The sequence below is a fragment of the Strigops habroptila genome, unplaced genomic scaffold (genome assembly GCF_004027225.2).
Source record: "Strigops habroptila isolate Jane unplaced genomic scaffold, bStrHab1.2.pri NW_022045634.1_ctg1, whole genome shotgun sequence".
Lineage (NCBI taxonomy): Eukaryota > Metazoa > Chordata > Aves > Psittaciformes > Psittacidae > Strigops > Strigops habroptila.
The window spans coordinates 366,534-386,105 of NW_022651110.1; the positions used below are offsets into that span (position 1 = coordinate 366,534).

The 19,572-nt window shown below is 61.7% G+C and overlaps 3 protein-coding genes across 6 annotated transcripts; 2 read left to right on the top strand and 1 right to left on the bottom strand.

Annotated features, from left to right (window-relative positions):
* Positions 1–1,057: 1,057 nt before the first annotated feature.
* Positions 1,058–14,543, bottom strand: SLC44A2 (solute carrier family 44 member 2). 3 transcript variants are annotated; one of them, XM_030475285.1, is made up of 23 exons: positions 14,505–14,543; positions 13,145–13,425; positions 12,037–12,085; positions 11,887–11,960; positions 11,693–11,777; positions 11,510–11,594; positions 10,958–11,074; positions 10,812–10,872; positions 10,078–10,201; positions 9,846–9,929; positions 9,489–9,601; positions 9,148–9,279; positions 8,966–9,065; positions 8,775–8,867; positions 8,557–8,641; positions 7,696–7,958; positions 7,524–7,618; positions 7,051–7,154; positions 6,597–6,670; positions 6,445–6,515; positions 6,205–6,293; positions 5,799–5,883; positions 1,058–4,713 (listed from the first exon to the last, which is right to left on the bottom strand). In XM_030475285.1, the coding sequence occupies exons 2-23, from the start codon at positions 13,179–13,181 to the stop codon at positions 4,592–4,594; spliced, it is 2,142 nt and encodes a 713-aa protein (XP_030331145.1). In that variant the 5' UTR covers positions 13,182–13,425; positions 14,505–14,543; the 3' UTR covers positions 1,058–4,591. The 3 variants fall into 3 exon arrangements, 2 of the variants coding, with proteins under 2 accessions (XP_030331145.1, XP_030331146.1); XR_003989868.1 differs by lacking the exon at positions 14,505–14,543 and having other exon boundaries at positions 1,058–2,947; positions 6,597–6,722; positions 13,145–13,513; XM_030475286.1 differs by lacking the exon at positions 14,505–14,543 and having other exon boundaries at positions 1,058–2,947; positions 13,145–13,510.
* Positions 12,015–17,834, top strand: AP1M2 (adaptor related protein complex 1 subunit mu 2). 2 transcript variants are annotated; one of them, XM_030475287.1, is made up of 13 exons: positions 12,015–12,113; positions 14,483–14,587; positions 14,750–14,906; positions 14,992–15,059; positions 15,155–15,285; positions 15,367–15,514; positions 16,084–16,210; positions 16,299–16,441; positions 16,533–16,604; positions 16,686–16,844; positions 17,110–17,235; positions 17,577–17,652; positions 17,735–17,834. In XM_030475287.1, the coding sequence occupies exons 2-13, from the start codon at positions 14,546–14,548 to the stop codon at positions 17,755–17,757; spliced, it is 1,272 nt and encodes a 423-aa protein (XP_030331147.1). In that variant the 5' UTR covers positions 12,015–12,113; positions 14,483–14,545; the 3' UTR covers positions 17,758–17,834. The 2 variants fall into 2 exon arrangements, with proteins under 2 accessions (XP_030331147.1, XP_030331148.1); XM_030475288.1 differs by lacking the exons at positions 12,015–12,113; positions 14,750–14,906 and having other exon boundaries at positions 14,274–14,587; positions 15,051–15,059.
* Positions 17,835–17,983: 149 nt separating this feature from the next.
* KRI1 (KRI1 homolog) lies at positions 17,984–19,565 on the top strand. The gene is made up of 5 exons (XM_030475201.1): positions 17,984–18,091; positions 18,951–19,024; positions 19,101–19,206; positions 19,289–19,388; positions 19,472–19,565. Exons 1-5 carry the CDS (start codon positions 18,010–18,012, stop codon positions 19,563–19,565), a joined length of 456 nt encoding a protein of 151 aa, XP_030331061.1. The 5' UTR covers positions 17,984–18,009.
* The last annotated feature ends 7 nt before the right edge of the window (positions 19,566–19,572 follow it).

Genomic DNA, 19,572 nt, shown 5'->3' on the forward strand with positions numbered 1-19,572 from the left:
GGTGCAATGAGGGGTCCGTGCCATGAGGGGTCAGTTCCATAGGGGTCAGTTCCATAGGGGTCGGTTCCATATGGGGTCAGTGCAATGAGGGGTCGGTGCCATATGGGATCAGTTCCATAGGGGTCGGTGCAATGAGGGGTTGGTGCCATGAGGGGTCGGTTCCATTCGGGGTCAGTGCAATGAGGGGTCGGTTCCGTATGAGGTCAGTGCAATTAGGGTTCAGTTCCATATGGGGTCGGTTCCATACGAGATTGAGGGGTTGGTTCCATAGCGGCCAGTGCCATGAGGGGTCGGTTCCATAGGGGTCAGTGCTATAGGGATTGGTTCCATAGGGGTCGGTGCCATGAGGGGTCAGTGCAATGAGGGTCCAGTTCCATAGGGGTCGGTGCAATGAGGGGTTGGTTCCATACGGAGTCGGTGCCATGAGTGGTTGGTTCCATATAGGGTCCGGTTCCATACAACTCGGTGCAATGAGGGGTTGGCCTCACCGGTGCCCGGTGCAGGGGGACAATCCCTGCCCTGGTCCTGCTGCCGCGGCAGTGCTGATCCAGGACGCTGCCGGAACCCTTGGCTCCAAGCTCATGTTCAGCTCCATCGATCCAGCTCCTTCCCCACCAGCAACTTCCAGCCGCTCTTCCCCGAGCCTGGAGCGTTCCATGAGGACGTTGTGGCCCAAACGCAGGACCCGGCCCTTTGCCTTGTTCCCTCTATTGCTATGGGGTGACCTCTACTAGGGGCCACCCATGGGTGCCGGTCACCCGCTGTTGCTGTGGCGGCAGAGGGCGCCAGCGGCTCATTGGCTGCCAGGGAAGGGCTGAAGGACCACGCATGGACCAGCACCGAGCTCCGGGAGCTTCGGATGTGGGATGAGCTCACTGGTGAGCAAGCAGGGACCCCTTTGGCTTCAGTTGAACAGGAACCTAAATGACTGGAAGTGTCCAGATGCTCCATTAAAAACCCTCTTTGGAGAGTGCTGAGCCCGAGTGTTGAGGGTTGGCCAACGAGCCCTTGTGCTTAGTCAACCCCCCCCAAGCCACTGGCGCCCCGAGCTCAGAGATCCATTAGAAAAGAAGGAGTTTATTGTGTGGAACATCGGCCCTGCCCTCGGCAGCAGGGTTTGGAGGAGGTTCTCCATGCCCCAGCCTCCCGCGGGGGACGAGGCGGAGTGGATGCGGGTTACAAGGACAGAAGTTGCGTCTCAACCCAGAAAGGAGCCCTTGTGCTTGGTTCCTCCGGCCAGGCCCATGGACACCTTAAACCTCAACATTGCCCTTGCAAAGCAGTGGGGTTATGGATCATCCTCTGCCCTTCCCCATGGTGTTTCCACCACCAAAAGTGGCTGCATTGGGACACAAAAGTCAAGGAGCGAGAGTCACTGTCACCCCAGTGCCAAGGCTCCGGCCAGGAACGGAACCCAACATCATTCCTCAGGTACCAGCCTGCAACAAACGGGTTCTCAGGGTGCAGGCAGAGCTGTAACGTGAATAGAGCCTGTAGTTATTCCCTTTGTTAGTCCTACTTTTGTCCCAAACCAAGAGGATTCTCCTTGTTTTAGCGTTGCCTTTCCCTATTCCTTTTGGCTCTTTACTAGGCCGGGTTGGACAGAGCCTTGGGTGACATGACCTAGTGGAAGGTGTCCCTGCCCATGGCAGGGGGTTGGAACTGGATGATCTTAAGCTCCTTTCCAACCCATTCCCTGGTTCTTTTTGGCTCTCCCTTTCCCTTTTGGCCCCACCTTCACCTCTGCCTTCGCTTTTCAGCTCTATCCCAGCCCTGAAAGAGCCTCACTGCAACCGGTGCTTCGGAGCTACGCAGGCGTTCGGCTCCGCACTTGGGTCTCGGGTAGAGATTTCAACGTCTGTCACAAGAAACGGAGCTGAAACAGCTCCAAATATACCTAAACCCCCCCAAAACCAGTGAAGAATTCAGCTAGAAAACATCCTGTGTTTTACAAACCACTACAGGGAGCTAAAGGTGCCTGAAAGATACAGAGAAAAGAAGCCAAACGCATCCTTCAGCACAACTTGCTTTGGCCGCAAAGAGGGGTTGTGGTTGATGGGGTGCCCACCGGAGCCTCATGTAGCACCATGGTGGTGGTGGCCACAGCCTCCCGCCACCGATGGGTGTAAGGCAACCTCTCGTTTGGCATCTGGTTTGCTTAAAACCACCCAACCTTAACCCAAAAAGAAGAGGTACAAACATTAGTCCTTCATCAGCATCTTCCAACGCCCATCACCAAGCGTCTGGTTGCAGTTGGGGAAGGCGCTGCTCTACAGGATGAGTTGGTTTCTAATGTGGGGTTTGGAGGGGAAGGAATCAGTGCAAAAAGACGCATCTTTCCCCTCCACCTCCGGCATTCCCGGGTGATATTCCTATCAAGATTCCTTATCTAAAGGTGCTCAGCACAAGGGGCAGCAAGAGAAGCGAAGGGATCTCCGCAGGGTCTGCTTCTCCGGGTAGGAATCAACGCCAGCAATACAAGACTTGGGGATGGCTGCAAATAAATCCCGAGGGGAGGAGCTGCGTGAGCCCATCAGCTCGGTCTGGAATTCCCAGCTGGATTTCCATGGAACTCCTCCATTGGGAGCTGGAACTTGGCCCACGTGGAGCCAGATCCCAGCTTCAGGCCGCTCCTCAAGCGCGGCGCTTGAGGTGGGACATTGGCCGCAATGGTCTTGGCTTGGCAATCCCAAGGATTTCACGTGGAATCATTAGGAACATCCATCCATCCCTCTCTGCAGCGACCCCCCCGCTGCCACTGCCCCCGCCTGCCCCCCCAAGATGGGGATTTCAGGTTCATTCACAGGGTGAGGAGGAGAAGGGCAGGAAGGGACGAGGATCTACGCGTCCCGGTGGCCTTTGTTCCTCTTCTTCAGGAGCTTCTTCAGGTCGGGGGACATGAAATAAGGCTTCTCGGCCGAGCCATCGTTCCGCTCCAGGTCTTCCACTGCAAAGAGAACCCCCCCCATGGCCCCACACACAGTGGGGGGGGGGCAGACACACAGGTTGGTGTTGGGGGTCCCACACACCCAGCAAGGAGCCTTTAAAGGCAGAGAGATGCTGGTCTGATGGTATCTCCGATAGAGAGAAGAGTCTATGGCTCAAGGTGGGCACGTTGTCCCTGTGTCAGTGCTGAGCACCCACCACAGGGATCCCTTAGAGCAGCTCCAGAGCCTGAAGGGGCTCCAGGAAACCTGGAGAGGGGCTTTGGACAAGGGATGGAGGGACAGGACAAGGGGAATGGCTTTAACCTGCCAGAGGGAAGATGGGATCTCAGGCAGAAGCTCTTCCCTGTGAGGGTGCTGGGACACTGGGATGGGTTGAAGGGAGAAGGTTTGGATGCCCCATCCCTGGCAGTGTTTGAGGCCAGGCCGGAGCAACCTGCTCTATGGAAGGTGGCCCTGGTGTTCCAGGGGCTTGGAACTGGAGGAGCTTTAACCAACCCAACCATGTTGTGACTCGATGATCATAAAGAGAGCGCGACGCTCCAGAGACAAGCTGCTGTTATTGAGGAGGAAGCAGAGGTTTGGGGGGGTCTGGCTTTATCCAGGGAGCGGGGGAGCAGCAGGAAGGTTTAACAGTGAGAAGAGATCCCCTCGGCACGCCGGGAACACCATTCCCATCCTCTCTGGAGCATTCCCTGCTCTTTGAGCACCAGCAATGGCTCCGTGCCATGAGCGTGAAGCACTTTGGACAAGGCACAGCCAACGGCCAAACCCAAAGGAAGCACAGAGTTCCAGCCCTTGGGAAAGCACCTCAGGATGTCCTGGGAGGGATTGGACTTTGCCCTGACAGGACTGGAAAGACAGGCTCTGCGTTAGCATGGGCAGAGCCCTGCAGCACCGGCGAGAAGCTAAACATCAACTCAACCACTGCGAGAGGGAAAAGCGGAGCCCAGGAGGAGCCACCACCTCCCTGCGGCCATTAAACCTTTGGAAGCAGCCTGGGGAATGATCCCAAACAAGGGATGCTGTGAGCAAAACCCTCTCGAGTCTTAAGGGCTTGAAGGCAGCGCCGGCTCCGCTCAGCTTCCCGGCGCTGATGGCACAAGGCACGGGGCCAGGGCGAGCTCTGCTCGGTGATGGGGGCTCTGCTCTGCTCCAGACTCGGAAGCAAAAGCTCTACAACCTCCTAAAGAAACCTCTTTACACACCAAGCCGGTTCTGCATAGAAAAAGCAGGGCGAGGAGCGGGGCTCATGGTGCTCTGCTGGGGACAGAACACAGCGGAGACCAGCTCTGGGGCTGCGGAACCCCCCGAGCACATCCCAGCACAAGTCACCTCCCGCCCGCAGCAGAGCTGGCCCGGAGGAGCAAAGATCTCTGCTTCACCAGCACCGTATCAGCACCCATGGGTGTCCCACCGGGCGCTCTGCGGACACGTGGGACCCCAGCTTAACTCTGGGGGACCCCCGAGGTTCGTCCTCGCATTAGAACAGTCGTCGCGGGGCAGGGAGGTGGGGCAGGCGCTGAGGAATCGGGCCCCCTCCACCCTCAAGGCATCGAAGGGCATCGGGGGGAAGATCTGCGCTAAGCACAGGCTTAGGAGAAGGCTGCTGGGGTCGGGGGGCCCCGCCGGCGCGCGGCCCCCCCTTAGCCCTGGCTATCGGTGCTTTTGGAAGGCTCTAGGGTCCCCTTCAGCAGGATCTCGCTCAGCTCAGGGGACATGTAGTAAGGCCTCTCGGGAGATCCATCGTTCCTCTCCAGATCTTCACCTTTCCACAAGCCCAAGAAGGAGCGGCCGGATGGGGAAGAGGGAGAAGCAGCGAGAGGCAGCGGAGAGGGAGAGATGAAGGATGGAGAACATGGAGAGGGGCAGGGATAAAGGATGGAGAACATGGAGAGGGAGAGATGAAGAAAGGAGAACATGGAGAGGGGCAGGGATGAAGGATGGAGAACATGGAGAGAGACAGGGATGAAGGATGGAGAACGTGGAGAGAGAGAGATGAAGGAAGGAGAACATGGAGAGAGACAGGGATGAAGGAAGGAGAACATGGAGAGAGACAGGGATGAAGGATGGAGAACATGGAGAGGGAGAGATGAAGGAAGGAGAACATGGAGAGGGGCAGGGATGAAGGATGGAGAACATGGAGAGAGACAGGGATAAAGGATGGAGAACATGGAGAGGGGCAGGGATAAAGGATGGAGAACATGGAGAGGGAGAGATGAAGAAAGGAGAACATGGAGAGGGGCAGGGATGAAGGATGGAGAACATGGAGAGGGGCAGGGATGAAGGATGGAGAACATGGAGAGAGACAGGGATGAAGGATGGAGAACGTGGAGAGAGAGAGATGAAGGAAGGAGAACATGGAGAGAGACAGGGATGAAGGAAGGAGAACATGGAGAGAGGCAGGGATGAAGGAAGGAGAACATGGAGAGGGGCAGGGATGAAGGAAGGAGAACATGGAGACAGGCAGAGATAAAGGATGGAGAACATGGAAAGGGAGAGATGAAGGAAGAACATGGAGAGAGACAGGGATGAAGGAAGGACAACATGGAGAGAGACAGAAAGAGGAGAGGGAGAAAAAAGGAAGAGAAAAGACAAAGTTAGTTGCAGTTTGGATCCCCCAAGACCAAAGCACCGAAGCAGAAAGACCAAGAGAGACCCAGGGACAGGCCGGGGGGGGAGGCAGGTGGGTAAAGGGGAGGAAGGAGTTGGGAAAGGGAAGAGCAGGAGAAAACTGCTCCGAGAGGCCATGGGGATGGGGAGCAAAGCCCAAATCCAGGCACCTCCGGAGGGAGGTTTGGCCACCACAAACGCTGCCCGGCGGGACACGGACCCTCTGAGGGTGGTACTTACAGAAGCAGAGGAAGAGGGTGTCCACGCACATGCCGTAGACGCTGAAGAACCCGTGGGCAATGAGGTAGGAGCCCACGATCACCGTCTGAAAGAGGGATTGTGCGGTCACGGCATTCCCTGGCACCCGCCAAGGAGGAAACCTGCTGGATCCCGCATTCCCCAGGGAAAGGAGGGGAGGGAACGGGGCAGGAGCAGCCCCATTCGGCACAACACAACGGGGTGGAGGCCAGTGTGGGCAGCACGGGGAGGACGAGGCCGGCCGGGACAAAGAGCTCGTTTCATTGGGGATGGGGAAAACACCTTCAACAAAGACGGTCCTTCAGGGAGCGGAGGGGGATTGGGGCGTCGTGGAAAGGAGCTCTTCCTGCTGCTCCTGAAGGCACCAAGGGATGGGGAAGGAGCTCACCAGAATAGGGACCCAGTAGTAATTCAGGGTCGGCGCCGTGTCCTCGACCAGCTTTATCCGATGGGTGAAGAAGAAGAAGGCGAGGATTCCTGGAGAAGCAAAAGGATGGAGGTGCCCATGGGATTGCCCGGCAGGGAAGGTGTGAGAGGGGATGGAAAGGAGCAGTTCCATGGGAGGGGTGACGAGAGCAGGGTTTGGGGCGGTGGAAGTGGCTGCGAAAGGAGGAACTTCCCGCCTTACCGACACCTCCCACGATGAGGAGTTTGCCGAGGAAGAGGAGGAAATCCGTGACTTTATCCAACACAGCCACCCTGGGAAGAAGAGAGGGATGAGCCTCCGCATCCGCTCGCTCCCACCCGGCTGCTGGGAGAGCAGCACCCACCAGCACCCACCTGATGATGTTCCTCATCAGCAGGAAGAAGGCGTTGCGGGCAGAGGCGCAGAAGTTGGTGCCGTAGATGGCGATCTGGGGCGGGACACCAGGATGAAGGGGCAGAGAAGAGGGAAATGGAGCTGCGCTGGAGCCTCCTCGGGGAGGAGGGCGCAGTTAACCCCATCTGCAACTAAATCCCACCCTTCCTCAGCCATTGACAGGTCCCTCAACCCGCCACCTCGGAGAAGCTCCTTCCCAGCGTCCAAGTGTGGCTCAGGTCAAGGCTTAACACTGGAAAGCTTTGTTTTCCCATGACATGGAATGGGTTGGGTTGGAAAGGACCTTAAGATCATCCAGTTCCAGCCCCCTTGACATCAGGGGACACGGTTCCCAACAGCCCCCCAAAGACACCTCCAAGGGCGCCGAGATGTTCCCCCCCAACCTTGTCGGCACGACCCTTTGGAGCCTCTCACCATGATGTAGGCGTTTCGGTTGAGGAACTTGATGAACTTCTCCAGGCACCAGAAGCAGCATTTGAGGCAGCCCAGGAGAAACTTGGCGACCTTGTTTTCGGCAGCTGGAGGAACACACGGCAGCGGGTGAGCAGCCAAAGCAGGAGACACCTTCTCTTATAGGAGCAAGTTGAAGGTCCCCGTTGCTGCCTCCATCCCTACAGCCCGCGGCCGGTGTCCCTGGGGTGGTGGGATGAGCCTCGCACCCGTGCACCCACACTTGTGCTGTTCACGTTGGGTGACCAGTAGAGTCCTACAACCAAGACATGTCTTCCCTATGGATCCCCAGGACTGGGGGATTGGCCCAGCAGCGCATCCCACCGCTGCAGGATCCTCCAAGGAAAACCTCCGTTCTCTCCCAAAACAGTGATGCCCCCGGACACTTGCCACGAGCGGGACACGGAACTCATCCATCTACTCATTCCCTTCTGTACCTTTCAACCTGTGGTCCAGGTACTCCAGAATGACCCTGATGATTTGGACGATGGCGAGGATGAGGGAGCCAAAGGCCAGCGAGCCGGTGTGGTACCTGGGGGACATCCCTCTGGTTAGTGAATGGGACAACCCCAAGGAGCTCCCAAATCATCCTCGAAGGGGGGGACGTACCGGAGCGCGCGGCCGAAGGCGGCGAAGAGCGGGAAAGCCGGAATGTCAGCGGGCTTCTTGAAGGCCCAGTAGTAGGATGCGAAGGCTCCGGCCAGCGTCACTTGGCCCAGCGCAATCACGAAGTTGATGAGCCAGAAGAACATGAAGAGGTTGAAGAACTGGAGCACGATGAGGGACTTGTGATAGGCCGTCTCGCCCCCATAGAACGCGAAGAGGCACTGGGCATCGGGGCACAGCGTGGTGATGTTGCTCGTGTTGAAGGTCTAGAGAGGACAAGAGAGGTTCATGCACCGCGGTGGCCAAAGCGACGGCAGCTTTGGGTCAACCCAAAGCGATCCTGACTTTGAGAAGAGGTTCTCCCGCTCCACGCGGTGGTAACGGCAGCTCAGCTTTGCGCGTGCAACGGCTTGAAGCAAAGGAGCAACGTGAGGTGAAGGAGCTCAGAGGGGCAGAAGCGCACGTGGAAGAGCGGAGCCACCACGAGCAATCTCATCTCTGACACTGGATTTAGCACCTGCAGCACCCCAGGGCCTGAAGGGGCTACAAAGAACCTGGAGAGGGGCTTTGGACAAGGGATGGAGGGACAGGACAAGGGAGAATGGCTTTAACCTGCCAGAGGGGAGATTGAGATGAGCTCTGAGGCAGAAGCTCTTCCCTGTGAGGGTGGTGGGACACTGGGATGGGTTGAAGGGAGAAGGTTTGGCTGCCCCATCCCTGTTCAAGGCCAGGTTGGAGCAACCTGCTCCAGTGGAAGGTGTCCCTGGTGTTCCAGGGGGTTGGACCTGGAGGAGGTTTAAGGTCCCTTCGACCCAACCCGGGCTGGGATTTGATGATCCATTTGAGTTTCCCCAAGGCCCTCACCGCGGGTTCGCAGGGCTGCCCCGCCAACGGGCACGTGGACTCGTTGAACACCTTATAAACGGCCTCGTTGGAGGTGGCGAGGAAGCTGCGGGGCGAGGTAAGGAAACACAAAGCTCAAACGCGGCCCTTTGGAACCCCTTCGCTACGTCAGCTTCTGGGTTAAGTTCAAACCCGAACGAGGTGCGAGGAGGAGGAGGAGGAGGAAGAGGAAAGGATACACGGCGGTGCTGGCCCAGTAGGCAATGCAGAGGCACAGCAGGAAGAAGGTGCACAACGGGAACAGCAGTGACATCATGATGTGACCAATGGCTCTGCCGGGAACATGGTTAAACCCTGGTTAAAGTCCTCTCAATGACGGGAAGAGCCCGACGGCCAGAGCCCATCCCCGTGTCCTCGGGGCCGCCCGGACCTGCTGGCCTCCTTGATGAGCGCGATGGCGATGAGGATCCTCTTGCGGAGGAAGATGAGCAGCAGCACGATCAGCACCTCCACGATGCTCAGGATGATCACTGCGAGGAGAAGGGGGCCGTGGGTAGCGCCGGGGCACCTCAAGGCGCCCGGTGCCGCGTCCGGAGGAGGCTGGAGACTCACTGAAGGCCAGCCACGTCTGCCGCAGGTGCAGGTACACGCGCAGGTCGGTCTGAAAGCCCAGGTCCTTCACGGAGACGTCAGACCCCGCTTCCCCTTTCAGCTTCGCGTATTCCATGTAACAGTGGAAGATTCCTGGGGTGAAAAGCGGGAAGGTGGCAGATCCGCACCGGGAAGCGGAGACCGAGACGCTGGAAGGGTCCGCCTGGCCCCAACCGATGCTGATGTTCCGGTAGGAGCCACCGGGGAGGATGCTGTGGGTGAACTTCCTTGTGCCAAGGCCACTTCGAACAGGGCCGGGAAACTGGGGGAAGCCACGGGGAAGCTCCTGAGCACCCGCTCACCATAGCCCAGCACCAGGATCACCATCACGATCATCACCCACACTATGATCCCGGCCAGGAAGCGGAGCAGGATGATGAAGATCAAGCTGGCCACCATCGCGATCACGAGGCCTCTGCGGGAGGAAGGCAGCAACACGTCAAGCCCATCCCCAGCGTGTCCCACCAGCGCTCGTGTCCGTTCCCTTCCCAAGCTTTAATGGTGGATGGGGGCAGCCAGAAACAGGAATCGCTGATGCTGGAGGGGATGGAGCACGAGCGAAGGTGCTCCAGAACATCCTCCACCATCTCCCGTGGGGTTTGAATGGGAAGGACACAGAGGCCAGGGGGGAAGCGGGTGGTGGGGAGGGATCTGCTCACATGATTATCCAGTACCAGGAGACCGTGTAGTCCTCAAAGATCTTCATGGCCAGTTCTCTGGCTTCCAGGACCAGGTTGGCTTTCCTGCAACCACAAATGCATCCTAGAATCACGTTGTGGGGTGGGTTGGAAGGACCTTAAAGCTCCTCCAGTTCCTGCCACGGGCAGGGACACCTTCCGCTAGAGCAGGTTGCTCCAGGCCCCTGTGTCCAACCTGTAGGGATGGACTCACTTGGCTCCTTCCAGCAGCTCGGTGACGTTCCTAACGCCACCCTGACCGTCGTCGTAGGTGGTCTCGTTGTCGACCATGACGACTCCATTCTTGACTTGGATGGACGGGAAGCATCGCCGCACCACTGGGCATAGGATGGGGAAAGCCGGCATCATCCACCCATCCACCCATCCCTCCCTCCGTCATCCATCTATCATCCACCCATCCATCCATCTACCCATCATCCATCCATCCATCCATCATCCATCCATCATCCATCCCTCCCTCCCTCCGTCATCCATCCATCATCCACCCATCCATCCATCCATCCATCATCCATCCATCTATCATCCATCCATCATCCATCCCTCCCTCCATCATCCATCCATCCTTCCATCCATCCATCCAACATTCATCCATCCATCCACGCATCCATCCCTCCCTCCATCATCCATCCATCCTTCCATCCATCTATCCACCCATCATCCCTCCATCCATCCCTCCATCCACGCATCCATCCATCCTTCCCTCCATCCATGCATCCATCTCTCCCCCCATCCACCCATCATCCCTCCATCCATCCCTCCATCCACGCATCCATCCATCCTTCCCTCCATCCATCCACCCGCCCTGGGACAAGGAGCCAAACCCCTTCCCAGACCCATAACCCACCACTGCATCCCTGGAAACCCCCACCAGGAACCTCAGCCCCACCAGAACGGTCCCATCACAGCCCCATAACCCTCCAGACCTACGTGGGGTGCTGGGGATAAGCACGGCCGGGCACTCGTTGTCCTTCAACACCTGGATGGGATCCTGGATGGGGATGGGCGGGATGGATGTCAAGGCTTTGGGTGGGAATGACCACATGGGGAACGCTGACACCGTTCCACGGACCCACCTTCTGCAGGTCTTTGAACTCGGGGACGCAGAAGTTGCGGTAGTATTCCAGCTCCTGGGACGAGCTGTAGGCACTCAGGTACGTCAGGAACCGGTCTGGACATTCGCTGACACAGATCTGGAGGGGAGAGGAGGCCACGGGCTGAGAGAGCTGGGCTGGTCCAGCCTGGAGAAGGCTCCGGATACCCCTTAGAGCAGCTCCAGTGCCTAAAAGGGCTGCAGGAAACCTGGAGAGGGGCTTTGGACAAGGGATGGAGGGACAGGACAAGGGGAATGGCTTTAACCTGCCAGAGGGGGGATTGAGATGGGATCCTGGGAAGGAATTCTTCCCTGCGAGGGTGGTGGGACACTGGGATGGGTTGAAGGGAGAAGGTTTGGCTGCCCCATCCCATCAAGGCCAGGTCGGACACAGGGGCTTGGAGCAACCTGCTCTAGTGTGGGGTGTCCCTGCCCACGGAACTGGACGAGCTTTAAGTACTCTTCCAACCCAACCCATCCCATGATCCCACGACCGCGTGGAAGCGGAGCATCCCTGCGGAGCTGGGCTTGGCACCTGCGTGGTGGGGCACTGGAACTCCAGCAGCGCCACGGGGCTGGCGCACTTCACGATGTCAAAGTAGAAGAGGAAAGGCTTCCCCCTGCAAAGCAAACCAGCACCCACCAGCTCCGCTGCCCCCAGAGCCCCCCAGGAGGGGACGTGGGGTGCGATACCCAAGGGGGGGACAGCGACACGTACTCATTGGAGGTGCCCTCCTGCCCGCAGAACTGCCCGCGGCTGTCAGTGGGGTAGATCAGCTTCCGGGGGTCCCCATAGCTCCAGGCTGCGTGTGGGGAGGCAGAGCAGGCGGTTGTGGTCACCCCCATAGCCCCTGGACCCACATCTCCCCATAGAGACCTTCTCCCCCCGCCTCGCCAGGGCCCGGTACGTACCCACGATGCCCACCGCCACGTAGCCCGCGATGGCGAGGACCAGCAGGATGCAGCAGATGACGTCCGTGCAGCCCCTGCCAGCGGGAAGAGCAGCGCTGGGAACGGGAACGGGAAGAGGGATCCCGGCACCACCGGTGCCTCGGCTCTTACCTGTTGTAGATGGGACCTTTGAACGTTGGGTCATACTTCTGCGGCGCCCCTGTGGAAGTGGAGGAGGAACAGGAACGGTGAGTTGTGGGGTGGGAGGAAGGGGCTCCTCATCCTCCTCCTCGCCAGGGAATGCAACACCTCAGCCAAAACCCTCAGGATGAGCCAGATCCGGAGGGAAACAACCTCCGGGCACTGTTGGGAGCAATTCTCCCCTTGGAAAACCCATTTCCGTGTGGTTCTCTGCATAAACGTTGCCCAGGATACCCCAAAATCCCCCTGGAGCAGGGCCGGGGCGGGGGGGGGGGAAGGGAGATGGTGGGAATCCAGCATCAGATCCCACATCCCGGCTTTATTTATAGGGCAGGAATTCAGCCGGGAGGAGCAGCTTTGGGGGGACTTCGGGGGGGCTCCGAGCACCCCACGCCAGGGACACCTTTGGTTCGAGGCAATTCGGGGGGGGCTCTGATCAAGCCCACGTTGGTGACGGTCTGTTTTGGGGCGTCTTTGGGTTGGGGGGGGCTCAGAGCGACCCCATGGCAGGGACAGACCGATTTGGGGTGTCTATAGAAGGGCACAGGGTAACCCCATAGAGGGACACATCACTTTGGGGTGCCTCTGAGCACCCCACATCCGGGGCACTTCTTCCGGGTGTTTGGGGGGGGGCTCCACTCGCTGCCTCCCCCCCCCCCCAATCCTTGACCCCCTCAACCCATTGCCCTCCCCAGCACCCCAAAACACGGGGGTTGGGGGGGTTTGGGGGCTGCAGGGACCCCCCCAACCCCAGCGACGAACCCACAACCAGCTCCGCGGTGCCCAAACCTGTTTGTCCCCATCATTAACCATTAACCACCGGCGCCAGCCACGCCGTTGTGCCGGTTATACTGGTGCGAGGGCAGCCCCCGATCCACGACCCCCCCCCCCCAAAAAACCAGGGCAACGACCGCGGGTGACGCCGAAAACGCTTTCGGTTCCGTTTCCCTTTCGTTTCCCTCTTTCCTTCCCCTCCCGTTTCCACGTTGTTCTTCCCTCCTTGTCCCGCCGCGCTCCAACTTCCTCCGGTGCCCCCCCCACAACACCGGGACCCCCCCCCCGGCCGCCGAGCCCGTACCGTGCTTGCTGTAGTAGCCGTCCCTGTGGCCCCCCATTGCCAACGCGGGCGCTCGGCTCCGGACGCGCCGCCCTGGGCGTGCCCGTTCGCTTCACCGAGCACCCACCCTCCGGTAACGGGGCGGCGACGGCTTTAAAGGCGCCGAACGCTTCGCTACGGGCACCGGAGCGCGGGGTCGGGCCCGGTAACACCGGGTGGAAGCGGCGAAGGGAGCGGTGATGCCGTTCGCGTTCCTGTTGTCGTTCCCGTTCCCGATGCCGTTCCCGGTGACGCCGCGTTTCCTGCCCCATCCCCACCCCACGGTTATATATAGGCAATAATAAAGCACCGGGCGCGGCGGGGGCCGGTGGCGGCGGTGCCCGCGCTCATAGGCTGCCGGTGATGTCAACGGGAACAATGGGAGATGCTTTGGCCCCCCCCCCTCCCGCCGCCGCCCGCCCCCAAACCCGCCGCACGTGTCCCCCCTCTTTGCCCCTATGGAACGGGGGTGCCGAGGGCTAGGATGGGGGTTCCCCACACACGGTGGGGGCCAAACATGGGGGGGGCCCAAACCGAGGGGCCCAAACATGGGGGGGTCCCGAGCGCAGGGGTCCCCCATCACATCACCCCCGGAACCCCCAAGCCCCGTTGGACCCGGCTGCGGGGATGGGGGTTCGGGGGGGGGGGCTCGGGGATGCAGCGACCCCTCCCGCGGTGGGACATCGGGTTGGGGGTGCAGGGACTCCCCGAGAGGGGAATTGGGGTGTTTGGGGGTGCAGGGACACCCCCCCCCCCCAAGATGGAGGATTGGGGGCTCCATGGTGGAGATCGGGGGTCCAGGGTTGCGGGGACCCCCTGAGATGGGGGATGCGGGAGTCTGGGGTCCCAGGGTGGTGTAGGAGGACCGGGAGTGCTCCCCCCCCCCCCAGCCCATCTGGGGGTCCCATGGGCATTGGGGTCCCATGGGTGGGGGGTCCCATGGGCATTGGGGTCCTATGGGTGGAGGGGTCTCATGGGTGTTGGGGTCCCATGGGCATTGGGGTCCTATGGGTGGGGGGTCCCATGGGTGTTGGGGTCCCATGGGTGGAGGGGTCTCATGGGTGGGGGGTCCCATGGGCGTTAGGGTCCCATGGGCATTGGGGTCCTATGGGTGGAGGGATCCCATGGATGGGGGGGGTCCCATGGGCATTAGGGTCCCATGGGCGTTAGGGTCCCATGGGTGGGGGGGTCCCAACCCCTTCCCCTCTCTCTCAATATCACGGGGCTGGAACGGAGGTGTCCGTGGGGCATCAAATGTGGGGCGTGTGTCCCCCCCCGGCCCCCCACAATGTCTATGGGGCCCGATCCGTCCCCTTTAAGGCCCTGGGGCGCAGCCGCTTACCTGGGCAGGTGACGGCGGCGGTGACGTGAGCGGGGACCGCCATGGCCGCCTCTGCCCTCTTCATCCTGGACCTCAAGGGGAAGGTGAGACCCCCCCAAAGCCCCCCCCAGGGCACACCCCAAAGGTCAACCCAGGTCAACCCCAATGACCCCGGTTTGGGGGGGGGGGGTGTGTGTTGGGTGTCCCCCAATTCTGACCCCCCCCCCAATCTATGACCCCCCCCCCATGTGTGCCCCCCCCCCCAGCCCCTCATCAGCCGCAACTACAAGGGGGATGTGGGGCTGGGGGAGATCGAGCACTTCATGGGGCTGCTGCTGCAGCGGGAGGAGGAGGGGGCGCTGGCGCCGCTCCTGCCCCACGGCCACGTCCACTTCCTCTGGATCAAGCACGCCAACCTCTACCGTATCCTTCTGCCCCCCCCCCCCCGGGTCTTGGGGACCCCCCCCCCCCGCTGCTCCCCTTTGTTTGCCCTTAACCCCCCTTCCAGTGGTGGCCACCACCAAGAAGAACGGCAACGCGTCCTTGGTCTACTCCTTCCTCTATAAGGTGGTGGAGGTGAGTTGGGGGGGACCCCCCCACTGTTTTGGGGGGGGGCTCGTCTCAAAGAGGGGGTGATGAGGTGCTTGTGTGTGTCCCCCCCCCCCATAAAGGTGTTCTGTGAGTACTTCAAGGAGCTGGAGGAGGAGAGCATCCGCGATAACTTTGTCATCGTCTATGAGCTCCTGGATGAGCTGATGGACTTTGGCTTCCCCCAGACCACCGACAGCAAGATCCTGCAGGAGTGAGCGGCTTGGGGGGCGCTGTGGGGCGTGGGGACCCCCCCAGACCCCCCTCACCCTCCTCTGCCCCCCCCCGACCACAGGTACATCACCCAGGAGGGGAACAAGCTGGAGACGGGCAGGTCCCGGGTCCCCACCACGGTGACCAACGCCGTGTCCTGGCGCTCCGAGGGCATCCGCTACAAGAAGAACGAGGTCTTCATCGATGTCATTGAGTCGGTGAACCTGCTGGTGAGCCGGGGGGGCCGCGGTGAAGGGGGGGGGGGATGGTGGGGATGGTGGTGGGGATGGGGCTGGGGTGGGGATGGAGATGGGGCTGGTGATATTGGTGGGGTTGGTGATGGAGATGGGGACAATGATGTTGATGGGGCTGGGGCTGGTGCCATTGATGGTGCTGGTGCTGATGCCACTGATGGAGCTGTGCCATTGATGGAGCTGGTGCCGTTGATGGTGCTGGTGCCATTGATGGAGCTGGTGCCATTGATGGTGCTGGTGCCACTGATGGTGCTGGTGCCATTGATGGTGCTGGGGCATTGATGGGGCTGGTGCCATTGATGGAGATGGTGCCATTGATGGAGCTGGTGCCATTGATGGAGATGGTGCCACTGATGGAGCTGGTGCCACTGATGGAGATGGTGCCGTTGATGGTGCTGGTGCCACTGATGGTGCTGGTGCCACTGATGGAGCTGGTGCCATTGATGGAGCTGGTGCCACTGATGGTGCTGGTGCCATTGCTGGTGCCGGTGCCATTGCTGGTGCTGGTGCTGGTGCCGGTGCTGGTGACGAGGGCCGTTCGGCAGGTGAGCGCCAGCGGCTGCGTGCTGCTCAGCGAGGTGATGGGCACCATCAAGCTCAAGGTTTTCCTCTCGGGGATGCCCGAGCTGCGCCTCGGCCTCAACGACCGCGTCCTCTTCGAGCTGACCGGCCGTGAGTGCCCCGGGGGGGCCCGGGGGGAGCCCTGGGGGGGGGGTGTGTGTGTGTGGGGGGGGGTCCCGTCACCTCTGCCCCTCCCCAGGGGGCAAGAACAAGTCGGTGGAGCTGGAGGACGTCAAGTTCCACCAGTGCGTGCGTCTGTCCCGCTTCGACACCGACCGCACCATCTCCTTCATCCCCCCCGACGGGGACTTCGAGCTCATGTCCTATCGCCTCAGCACCCAGGTGAGCACCGGCACCCACAGGAGGGGACCTGGGGGGGGGGATGGACATGGGGGTCACCCCCTCCCCGTCCCCGTCCCCCCCCTCAATGCAGGTGAAGCCGCTCATCTGGGTCGAGTCGGTCATCGAGAAGTTCTCCCACAGCCGGGTGGAAATCCTGGTCAAGGTGAGGCAATGGGGGGTCAACACCGCCATGCGGGGGCACCCATGACCCCCCCCCCCCCCCCATTTACCCCCCATCCCCAAGGCCAAGGGCCAGTTCAAGAAGCAATCGGTGGCCAACGGGGTGGAGATCGCGGTGCCGGTGCCCAGCGACGCCGATTCCCCCAAGTTCAAGACCAGCGTCGGCTCCGCCAAGTACGTCCCGGAGCGGAACCTCGTCCTTTGGACCATCAAATCCTTCCCGGTGAGGTCCCCATCATGTCCCACCGCTGGGGGTGCTGTGGTGGTGGTCCTGGCACCATTGCCATGGGTGTTGCGGTGGTGGTGGTCCCATCGCTATTGCCATGGGTGCTGTGGTGGGTGGTGGTCCCATCGCCGTCGCCATGGGTGCTGTGGTGGTGGTGGTCCCATCGCCGTCGCCATGGGTGCTGTGGTGGTGGTGGTCCCATCGCCGTCGCCATGGGTGCTGTGGTGGTGGTCCCCTCGTCATCGCCATGGGTGCTGCGCAGGGGGGGAAGGAGCACTTGATGCGCGCCCACTTCGGGCTGCCCAGCGTGGAGAAGGAGGAGGAGGAGGGTCGCCCACCCGTGGCCGTGCGCTTCGAGATCCCGTATTTCACAGTGTCCGGTATCCAGGTGCTGCCTGTGGGGGGGATATGGGGCTGGGGGGGATATGGGGCTGGGAGGGAACATGGGCCTGGGGGGTGATATGGGGTTGGGGACGGATAGGGGGCTGGGGAGGGGATATGGGTCTGGGGGGGGACATGGGGCTGGGGGGTGGATATGGGGCTGGGGGGTGGATATGGGTCTGAGGGGGAATGTGGGGCTGGGGGGGTTATGGGGCTGGGGGGGTCAGGGTGTCCATGGTGGTGTTGGAGTGTCCAAGGGGGGTATTGGGGTGCCCGGGATGGTATTGGGGTGTCCGGGGGGGGTATTGGGGTGCCCGGGGGGGTGTCTCCATCCCCACGTGCCCGCAGGTGCGGTACATGAAGATCATCGAGAAGAGCGGGTACCAGGCGCTGCCCTGGGTGCGGTACATCACCCAGAGCGGCGGTGAGCGGGGGGGGCCCCCCCGGGACCCCCATCCCCGCCCGGGCCGCGGGACCCCCCCTCACCCCCTCTCTCCCTCTTGCAGACTACCAGCTCCGCACCAGCTAATGGGGACCCCCGGACCCCCCCAGGACCCCCCCATTGCACCCCCCCCACCCGCTGCCCCTATAAAGCTGGAGCTGAGACCCCGGCCCCGTGTGTCTGTGGGGGGGGCGGGAACGGGGACCCGGGCGGGCCCCACCCGCGGCGGGCGGAGCGTTGCCCTTTTAAGAGAGCGGGACGGGTTGAGGGGAAGGGGGAGGGGGGTGTTGGTTCACGTGGCGGTGGTGGCGGAAGTGGCGGTGGGTCACGTGGGCGGAGATGGCGGCGCCGAAGCTGCGCGTGAACGAGGCGTTCGCGGAGCGGCTCCGGCGGCAGCGGGAGAGGGAGGAGCTGCGGCGGCGTGAGCGGGGCCGGGAGCGGAACCGGAACCGGAAACGGGACCGGGGCGGGAGCGGGGATCGGAACCGGGGATGGGAGCGGGGAGCGGGAGCGGGAGCGGGGAACCGGGGGTGGGAACCGGGGAGCGGGAATCAGGGATGGGACCCGGGATGGGTGCAGGGAACCGGGAATGGGAACCAGGGATGGGAACCGGGGATAGGAGCGGGAATCGGGGATGGGAACCGGGAACCGGGAATGGGAGCGAGAATGGGAACCGGGAGCGGGAACGGGAACCGGCAATGGCAGCGGGATGGGAGTGGGAATGGGACCGGGAATGGGAATGGCATGAGCGGGGATGGGAGCCGGAACCGGGAATGGGAGCGGGAACTAGGAATAGGAGCAGGATGGGAGTGGGAATGGGACCGGGAATGGGCATGGGAATGGCGTGAGTGGGGCGGGAGCGGGGATGGAAGCAGGGATGGGAGCGGGACCAGGAACCGGAACCGGGATGGGAGTGGGAATGGGAGCGGGAACCGGGAATGGGAACCGGGAATAAGAGCAGCGGGAGCAGGGATGGGGAGTGGGGATGGGGATGGGAACCGGGAACGGGAGCAGCGTGAGTGGGGATCGGGGATGGGAGCGGGAACCAGGGATGGGAACAGGGACAGGGATGGCGGGAATGGGGAGCGGGAGCGGCGGGAGCAGGAATCGGGAACCGGGGATGGGAGCGGCAGGAGCCGGGGATGGGAATGGGAACAGGAGCAGGGAATGGGAACAGGGAAGGGGGATAGGGAGCGGGAACAAGAACAGAGACAGGGAACGGGAACGGGGCCGGGGGGGGGTGACCGGAGGGGGCCGCCGGTGCCTGACCCCCCCTGCAGTGCAGGAGCGCTACGGGGATACCGGCGACGGCTCCAGCTCCGAGTCTGAGTCCGAGTCCAGCGGGGACGAGGTGGTGAGTTGGGAACCGGGGGGGGGGGGGTGTCCCGGTACCTCCCGGACCCCCGTGACCCCCCGTTGCCCCCCCCCAGCCCGTGGACCCCGTCCAGGAGCGGGAGTTCTACCGGACGCTGGCGCTGCTCAAAACCCGCGACCCCCGGATCTACCGCCCCGACGTCACCTTCTACACCCCCAGAGGTACCGGGGGGGGGGCCCCAATGCCGGGGGGGGTCCCCCAAAACCATGGGGGGGGCCCCAGCTCCTTGTGTCCCTCCCCCAGACTCCTCATCGTCCAGCGAGGAGGAGGAGGATGAAGAGCGCCCGGCGAAGCCCATGTACCTGAAGGACTATGAGAGGAAGGTGGTGCTGGAGAAGGAGGGGTGAGGAGGGCTTGGGGGGGCTTTGGGGGGGTGGAATTTGGGGGGGGGGGGGGCAGATCTGACCCCCCCCGCTCTCCCCATAGCAAATACGTGGATGAAGAGGATGAGGAGGATGAGGAGGCAGCAGCCGAGCGGAGGAAGGTGGGTTTGGGGGGGAAAGGGGTTGGGGGGGGGTAGAACCTCC

Coding starts and splice junctions, on each gene's coding strand:
- KRI1 (XM_030475201.1), top strand. CDS start 18,010: ATGGCGGCGCCGAAGCTGCGCGTGAACGAGGCGTTCGCGGAGCGGCTC. Junction 18,092..18,950: donor GAGGGAGGAGCTGCGGCGGC/GTGAGCGGGGCC, acceptor CCCCCCCTGCAG/TGCAGGAGCGCTACGGGGAT. Junction 19,207..19,288: donor CACCTTCTACACCCCCAGAG/GTACCGGGGGGG, acceptor TCCCTCCCCCAG/ACTCCTCATCGTCCAGCGAG.
- SLC44A2 (XM_030475285.1), bottom strand. CDS start 13,181: ATGGGGGGCCACAGGGACGGCTACTACAGCAAGCACG. Junction 11,961..12,036: donor AAAGGTCCCATCTACAACAG/GTAAGAGCCGAG, acceptor TCCCGCTGGCAG/GGGCTGCACGGACGTCATCT. Junction 7,959..8,556: donor GGCAGCCCTGCGAACCCGCG/GTGAGGGCCTTG, acceptor TGTCCTCTCTAG/ACCTTCAACACGAGCAACAT.
- AP1M2 (XM_030475287.1), top strand. CDS start 14,546: ATGGCCGCCTCTGCCCTCTTCATCCTGGACCTCAAGGGGAAG. Junction 16,211..16,298: donor CCTCTTCGAGCTGACCGGCC/GTGAGTGCCCCG, acceptor GCCCCTCCCCAG/GGGGCAAGAACAAGTCGGTG. Junction 16,845..17,109: donor GGACCATCAAATCCTTCCCG/GTGAGGTCCCCA, acceptor GGTGCTGCGCAG/GGGGGGAAGGAGCACTTGAT.